General features: G+C 35.5%; 1 protein-coding gene across 1 annotated transcript in view; it reads left to right on the forward strand.

Moving 5' to 3' along the window:
* Positions 1 to 9141, forward strand: part of CNTLN (centlein) — a 3122808-nt gene that overhangs the window by 458860 nt on the left and 2654807 nt on the right. Inside the window, exons 4-5 of the mRNA XM_044061293.1 lie at positions 7786 to 7920; positions 8533 to 8712. Of these exons, the coding sequence (XP_043917228.1) occupies positions 7786 to 7920; positions 8533 to 8712 (315 nt within the window). The remainder of the gene's footprint in view (positions 1 to 7785; positions 7921 to 8532; positions 8713 to 9141) is intronic.

Consider the following 9141-nt stretch of genomic DNA (forward strand, 5'->3'; position numbering starts at 1 on the left):
TAGCTCTCTCTAGGCCTCTGAAAACAACAAATGTATTGTCAGCATTAAGAATACTTTCCTCTGCCTATCTTCCCATTTATATCCTTGTGTTGGGGCATTTCTTATCTGTATTGCTAGTATTTCCAGGTATGTTCTGATGATAATGGTGAGAGGGGTGGCCTGCCTCATCCATCATTTCAGTCAGATTCTTTTGATCGCCTAGCTTTGACTTCTTTATAGATCCTTTCAAACATTGTTACCCAGTTTTACCAAATTAATAGAAATAAATCACTCCATCTTGCCCTGTCAAATGCCTCTTCTGCATCCACTGAGAGAATTGATAATTTATTATTCCAGTCTCACTCATCATTTATTATCATTTGTGTTTTCATTAAATTATCCGACTCTTCTCTGAGCAAACCTCATGTGGTCTTCATTTATTATTCCTAGTGCTACCATTGCCAACTTCCCAGCCATTATGATATAATTATAATAATTATAATGTGTTATTATATAATTAGTATAATTATAACATATAATTATAATATATTATAATTATAATTATAATATAATTATATTGGCCATTATATTACAATACCAGTTATCTCGCAACCTTACTTTTCCCTCCCAACATGGTTTCAGACCAAAACACAGCACCAGCACAGCCCTAATTAATTTCTCGAATACCATCAACCAACTGAGAAATTCAAACCAGCAAGTAGCATCAATCTACTTAGACATGTCAAAAGCATTCAACACTGTCTCCCATCAGAAACTCCTTAATATTCTTGCCTCACTAAACCTATCAAAGACTTCCCTCTCCTGGTAACTAAGCTAACTTTCTGACAGACAACAGGCAGTATGATGGACATCTGAACTCTCACCACTTCTGCATGTCTCTGTTGGAGTCCCCCAAGGGTCCATACTAGGACCCCTTCTTTTCACCATCATCTCTAATGATCTAGCCTCATCCACAACACATGCTAAAGTAGTTCAGTATGCAGACAATTCAACATTAATATGCTCAGCTGATACCTTACCAGATCTCCAAATAGTAGCCCAACAAGTTTTTAATGATACAGAAACATATCTGAGTAAATCACAACTAATCCTCAACCCCAAAAAGACATAGTTAATGCTATTTGATAGTAGGAAACAATCACCGACCACCCCTCCTTTCACCATTCTCTCCGCAAACAACACAGTCATCCAACCATTTGAGCATACAAAACTCCTTGGCATGACAATTGAGAACAAACTCAGATCTGACCAACACATAGCCACCACAATTAAGATAGTTCACATCAGACTTGGCTCACTGTACAGAAGCAAGCCATTCCTCACTGACGATACCAGACTAGCCATATCCAGAACCTTTCTCCTTTCTACACTCCTGTATGCTTTCCTCCTATTTACCAACTTAAAAAAAATAGACTTAACCAAATTGGAAACTTTGTACAACAAACTCGCCCATTTCACAGCCAGCCTTTCCCACCAAACTCGCCATTGTATTGCGCTACATAAATTAAATTGGCTCGAGCTACCTAAGCTTCTGCATCTCTGCCAACTTAAATTCACACATGATATCATCTTTCATCCTGACAGTTGGAACTTGTTCCCTACTCATGCCTACGAAGTCTAAGATCTGCAGACAGAAACTTTCTCACAGTAAACAAAGCTAACAACACTTAATGTAAAGCCCTATTCTCAAATCAAATAGCCAAATTATGGAACTCTCTACCCCACACCTTCCAAAACACACCTGAATCTACCAGTTTCAAACAACTACTATGTGAACATCTATACAAAACCTGACTGACAAGATATCTATAACTCTCTCAACATACTGTCCACTCCTTACCTCATTTTTTTCCTCTCCTCAGTGTTTATTGCTACTCCAAAAACATATATAAAGGAAATCTCATTTGGTCATAACTGTTATTTGATATGTACACACTATACCTTTATTTTTTTCCTCACAGTGATCTTCACTGAAATGCTTGTGTTTTTCTTTTTGAAACTGTATCTACTAGAAAACTGTATTGAATACTACTTTGTATAAACTAACTAGATGATGTGTATTCTGCATCTTACTGTATGTATACTATTGTACTATCTAATTATTGTATATTGCTTATATTTCTGTGGAGCTTTTCTCCCTGGGCCTCCACTGAAAATGGGCTTCTGGCCCAGTCAGACTTTATGGGTAAACAAATGCAATTAAATAAATAAATAAATATAAATAAATTATTGCTATGAAACATTTATAATCTTAGTTTAGTATGGATATTGGTCTGTAGTAGTAGGGAGGTAGCAGATCATTACCCTCCTAATTACTGCTATGACCACCTCTTTCCATGACCAAAGAGGGCATTCGCTTTTGAAGATTTTATTGAAGAATTTGTACCATATCCTCATCACCTTCTGTTTTGCTAATTCCCATAGTTCCTGTGGCATTCCATCAGTCCCCAGTTTTTTCCACCCTCCCCAGTATTTTTCTTATTTCTTCCCTAGTCGCTTCCTATATCAGCTTCTTTTTACTCTATTCTTTTTCTGGATATTGCATTCCATCATCTCTAATCTCTTTCTGATCTTCGCGATTGTCTACATCTTCTACTTCCTTATAAAGATTCTGATAATGCTTCCTAAATTCTTCTAATATCTAAGATGGAGTATTTCTTTCCTCCCTTGCTTCTGTATGTCTTATGGGTAAACTACTCATGCCTTCTTTCTATCTATATATATATATATATATATATATATATATATATATATATATATGTGTGTGTGTGTGTGTGTGTGTCTCAGCCTGACTGCCAGTGTTCTGAATGACTGTGGTGTATTAGCAAAATACAAGTTGTCTAGCCCTGTTCTATTCTTCAATATTTTTCATCTTTCCAATTTTGTACTAGCTTCTTGAGTTCCTTCTGTCTTTCTGCTTTTGTCTCACATAATCTAACTTTCTTGTTTTTCACATCTCCAAGTTCATTTTTCATCACATCCAGATTGTCCCTCCTAGATTTTTTTCATTCATTCTACCTAGAATTTTGACTCTAAACTCTTTCTTCAGATCTCACTCCTCTGAGCTTCATTCTTTCCTTCCTTTACTTCTCCCAGTCTTTCCTGCAATACATTAGTTACCCACTTAACTTCCTCTTGTTGAGCCTAGCCAGTATCTTGTAAATCTCTGGTGCTTTGGTAAAACTTTTTGTCTTGGAAATCTAACGTTAACCATCAGTAATACATGGTCTGATATTGTAATTGGGTCACATCTAATTTCCTTGGCTGTCTGTTTATATTCTGCACTAGTATAACCCAGTCAATCCTTTATTGTGTCTTGTTTCTTTTTAAATAAAAGGTATCCTTCTGGATGATCTTTCTCTGCCAATAACCATATATCTACCCAGCCTAAGTTTATTACAGATTTTCTAAAATATATTTACCCTCATTCAGTGCTCGTATTCTTCTTGTCCCTTTTCCACATCTCTTTTTCTAATTACTACATTCCAGTTTCCCATCACTATAAACATCCCTTCCTGAAAATGTATAAGTCTGGTTAATAATTTGGTAGCCATTTGGAATGTCAGGACCTGCTAGATTGATTCATAAAATATGGAGACTGAATGACCAAAAAAACAAACTTACATTTACAAAGTTCAAGATAGCATTTCTCAGAATATTCCTTATTCTTCGATATATGGTGATCTGTTAGTTGGTATATACAAGTTTGGGGGGGCTGCCTCCTGACCCACCTCACACCACATACACATCGGGGGTGCAGGAATGGTTTGCCTCCCATGAAAAAAGAAGTTTAAAGGAGAAGAGCAATTTTGAGATTCACTCTTCTATGTTTTTCGAGTGCCGACATTTCAACAGGGAGCCTAATAATTCTCATATTGTCTTTTATTGTTTAGCAGAGGGAGGTATATTGACACTACTGTGATTTTTCCCTTCCTAATTAGCTTTTAATACATGCAGCATCCCATTAGTGACGTGTAATCCTAGCTCTACCGGAAATGGTAAACCCTTCTGTAACATGACTACAATTCCTCTGTTCTTATATTTTTCCAAGATGATCCTGTCTCCACTGCATAACCCTGCCTGTTCATATATTTGAGATTGCCTCATCTTAAATGTCTTCCCTAACAAGGCTACTACCTGATACTCATCCCTTTTCAGCATTCTTAATATTCTGTCCCTCTCTACTATATCCGGTATTCCATTTACACACCAAGTTGCTACTTTTATACTAATCCTCATTACTTGTTTTCTTGGTGCTCCTGCCTTATTTTGCATTTTTTCCTACCTAGTCCCCTTTTTTATCGTAGCCTTGTATGCCATCTACTTTTCTTCTCTTTACTCTTTATCTTACTGCCCTTTTCTTTACTTGCCTGTCTTTTATTCCATATTTCTCTTTTGCTGCTACACATCCAAATAAATTCTCTGATGATTAAGAATCTCCTAGCCACTGTTTTTCCAAGAATTCCACCTTTACTATTTCCCCAATAGGTTGAACTATTTACATATTAACTGTCGTCTTTACTTCCTAAATCTGAGTCCAATAGATCGTTTTATTTGTGGTCCTATCTTGCCTTATCCTGCTATTGTATAGTAGTTGCTTCATTTCACAGAGGATGGAAACATGCAACCCCTCCATCCTAAATTCCTAACTACTGTATTACCTTGTCTCATCCTCGTACTCATGTCCCTTTTTTTTCATATTTATACCCGGTGGTTTTGTTCCTCCTCCTCCACCTTTCCCTTTACTTAGATCCTCTGTTCCTGAGCTTCCTCTGGTTAAGCTACATCTTCCTTCTCAACCTTAAACTTCACTACAGCAGTTTTATTCCTGTGCAGTTCATGTTGACTTTCTCAAAGAATATGTATATTGTGACATCATCTGGTAACAGATTACTGCCTCCTTGGTACTTCATATTAAATGATAATTAACATGGAAATCCCCGCTATCAATCCCTTGTTCACATTTCTAGACTTCATGCTAATAATGTTTTCCCTATACCTATATTATTATTATTATTATCAGTGTGTGTATGTAGCAGTCCCCTCTTTAAACTACTTAGGAATCTGACACAAGCTATCCATGTGTAGTTTGCAATTCCATTTACATTCTTAAAGTGAAAGTACATTTTATTTATTTATTTATTTATTTATTTATTTGCAGTTGGTTTACCAGGATAGTCCATTGGGCCAATATGAACCCGTTTTCAATGGAGTCCTGGGGAGAAAAGCTCCAGTAACAAGTTACACTAGGTTATACATTAAAAATTATGAAGTTTACAGTAAACAAGTTACACTAGGTTATACATATATATATAGATTACAAAGTTTACAAGTGAACAACAAGTGAGTATAGTTCTAGAAACCAGGTTAAAATAGGCTTTTGGTTAAGATATAAAAATTTACAAGTGATACAATTTAGTGTGAGACAAGAGTTCTAGTATCAGATTACAAATGGTTTTTAGTTTATGTAAAATTATTTCAACTGTCTAATATAGATTTAATGGTGTTATTAGTTTTTATGAAGTTCAAAAAAAAAAAAAAAAGCATATAAAGGTACAATTTAGAGAGGGTGCAAAGTTAGTACAAGCTTGAGAGAGATGTTAGTACATTGTTTTGCCATATGGAGACAAAGCTGTTAGGCACTTCATTCTGCTACACTTCCTTTCCTTAAGTGTGGCAGAGTGAAGTTCTAATAACTTTTAAAAGATGTTTTACCTTTTACTGTTGTTTTTACCAGCTGGCACAGTCCACTACTAGTACATAACTTGGGACCCAATCTTAACAACACTTGGGCTGCTTAGCAAACTTTTGGTAAGCGTCCCTAAATGCTGTTAAGATTGAGTCTTGTGCTTGGAAGTGCTTAACAAGTTTATCTTTTCTCTGATTTTGGCATATGATCACAGTACTCCATGCACTAAATATGTATTGTTGCTGGTTACTATCTGAGAGTACTGATGTGACATCCCTTACCCAGTAGGTTACTGGGAACTTAGCCAATGATTATGTTTATGCAGAAGGTATAATTTAATAATGTTGAGTGTTTTGTTTAGTTTAGTTTACTTGACTTTGTTTTATGGCTCTTTATGTAAATTTTTTCAATCATTTGCTTTTAGTTTTGAGCTTGTACTCTATTTCCTGTTCCTGTTTTCAGTCTTATGATCATTTTTATGTATATTCCTTTTTTTTTCCACGAATGCATAGATGGGCAGTTGTGTCATTTGCTCTTTTTTAATCTTTGTGTTCTTTGTTGATTTGTTTTGTACTTGAATTTGGCTTCCTTACTGTTCTGTATTTTGCAAAATATGTACATTATTTTTCTGTGACCTGAAAATCTTTTGTTTTCATAACTGCTTGGTAAAACAGTCTTCTGCATGCTGATGCCATTTGTAGGTTTAGATAAATGTGCATAAGTGCCTTCTAGTGTTGTTTATTTTAGCAATAACTGATGAGTGGGTGTAGTATATTGAAGAATTACCCGTTGTGATTACAAAAAGGCAACCTTGGGTAAATCTTCAATATACCCACACCCAGGAGTCTGTTATTGCTATTATACTATGACAATATTTAAGAAAGAAATTACTCAACTTTTCTTAAATAATGCCTTTGTATAACAGTGCCATGGTGTTCTTCCATGTTATTTTTGCATAATTCCCCTTTGTTGGAGTAATGCGCATGTGTATGGGACTTGTGTTCCCATGCTTACACAGTACATCGGTGGTTTCAAAAGTAGGCAGTGGAGAAAGGAAGTTCTCTGTTTCTTTTTTTTTTTTTTTTAAATAAAAAGTAGTAAGAAAGAAAAATGTAAAATCCTGACAGTGTAGAGGTACTAGAGAGAGAGAGGAGAAAAATGCAAGGATAATCATGTATTTTTTTAGTTTTTTTCGAAATGTAACTAATTTTCCTTGTATTTTCTTTGCTGTTCTACTTGCCTCTCAACCTCTTAGCTCAAGAAATGTGGACAAAGCCATAAATAAGGAGGGGACCAATTGTTAATGTTGCTCTTATAAACTTAGAAATGTACAATAATAATTGTGCATTGTCATTATTTAGGGAATTCGTTCCTCAGTGATTTGTCGGAAGACCACACATTTTATGAGGAACAGCTAAAAAGATGAGAAACAAAAGTCTGAATAGTTCAGATTAATGCCTCTGTACCATATACAAATAGAAAAAAATGCCTGGCCGCTCAATGGTACTTCAGCGACTGTACTTTTTTCTGTTGGTATGTGCTCGATTTACAGTGGGTAAAATGATTGCACTAAATTTTCAGAGTGCACATTTTTGAATACTAATGAGATACCATTGTATAATTGCTAATAATCACCTTATTACCTTTTTTTCTTTTAGAGGTGTCACATTAATCTATAAAATCTTTATAAACTGATTTTTGTTTTGTCTGTTCTTTATGGGATTAAGGCATTGTATCTGTATATAGCACCGAAGACAAAAAAAAAAAAAAAAAAATCACGCCAAAACTGTTAACCTTGCTAACACATTTTGTTAGATTTATGAATGGTTTGTATGTTCCAGTTGTCTCTCAGTGTTCTATTTTTAAAACATTGTATAATTGGTGCAGCACTTTAGCTTTACATTAAGAGCATCTTCTGAAGCAGGTATTGCACTATGTCCAGTTTAGACTGTGACAGTATTACCAAGGGGCAATAGTACTTGAAAGTGGACTTTTGTTTAATATTTTAGCACACTGAGAACTAATATGAGTTACTTTTAAGCAGACTTGATCTCAGTTGCTGCTGTTCTAATGGCATGTACATTCTCTTTCAACAGCAAGTGACAGGGCAACAGCAGGAAATAAACAATGTGGTACAAAGAAAAATTGCTGTGGATGAAGAAAATGCCTTGATGAAGACGGAATTGAACGATCTACAGCAGAAATATACAGATAAAAGCCAGGAACTTAAGGTATATTGAGTTGTACATGTTTTTCAGGGCCAGGGCTTTGAAGCAGTCCTTGAAACAATGTCAGCTTTTGTGGCACGAAAATGACAGGCTTCAGGGAAAATTGCCTAAGGCCATCATAGCACTTTAACATCTTGCTTTTTCTTTTTTTTTTTTTTCTTTATGCAAAACTTAAGCAAAAGCTGCTTAAAAGCTAAGAATCTAAGCCTTATAACTTCCAAATAAATAGTTAATGATTGATATGGAGCAAAGAAAGTAGGAGTGTGAGGATGTGGCTTCTTCTAATTAGATTGTGATTGGACTCGCATTATTAATTGATAATGCTTCGGACTGGGAGTATATGTCTTTGTGGGTCTCAAAAATAGCTGGGGACAGCATCAAAGGCAGCTTGATCAATTAATGGGCTCCTTGCAAATGTGTTCTTATCAGACCTGTCATCTAAGTAAAAAATATGACCCTTCTACCTGCATCAAAGCAGACCAATAAAAGCATACAGGTGACCTTGCCAGTCAAATGTAGAAAAAAGCTGCTGTGAAGGTAAAACTGCACAGTTTAGATTTGCTGATTAATTCTTACTTTTTTTTGTTTATTGACCCTTATTGCTGTGTTCGGCAGGATGCTAAGGATCGTGCTTGGAAACGAGAAGAGCAGAGCAAGCTGGTGATAAAGAAACTGGAGGAGGAAAAAGAGGGATTAAGCACACGCTGCTCTGACCTGCTGAGTAACCTAGAGAAACTGAAGAAGCAGGAGGCCCAGTGGAAAGGAGAAAAATCTGGCATTGATTCCAAAGTAAAGGTATGGGAGGGGAAATAAATCCTGGTTAGGATTTCAGAACAGTTTCTCACAGCCATTATATACTTCACTATATTTTCTTTAATACCAAGTTATGTATTCACATATTCCACTGGGGACGGTCTTTCATTTAAATTCCTTCACTTAACACACACAGCTTTTTAAAAATTGATACTGCAAAGCAGGAAACAAACTTCAAATAGTCATTCTTGAGCAAGAGGAGATGATGGGAGGAAACTGTTGTGTAGACATCTTTTTTATTCTGTATGACTGCAGCTGGTGGCTATTTCTGGAAGAAAACTATTTTTGTTACACTATAATAGAATAATTGCAGATTATTATAAAATAGATTATATATTTTTAACTTAATACTAGTTAATAAAGTGTCTGTTAAATTTATCACAATCCATCTGAGGTCCTGGTCAACAAACT

The sequence above is a fragment of the Protopterus annectens genome, chromosome 2.part0 (assembly GCF_019279795.1).
Source record: "Protopterus annectens isolate FY-2018-M chromosome 2.part0, PAN1.0, whole genome shotgun sequence".
Lineage (NCBI taxonomy): Eukaryota > Metazoa > Chordata > Ceratodontiformes > Protopteridae > Protopterus > Protopterus annectens.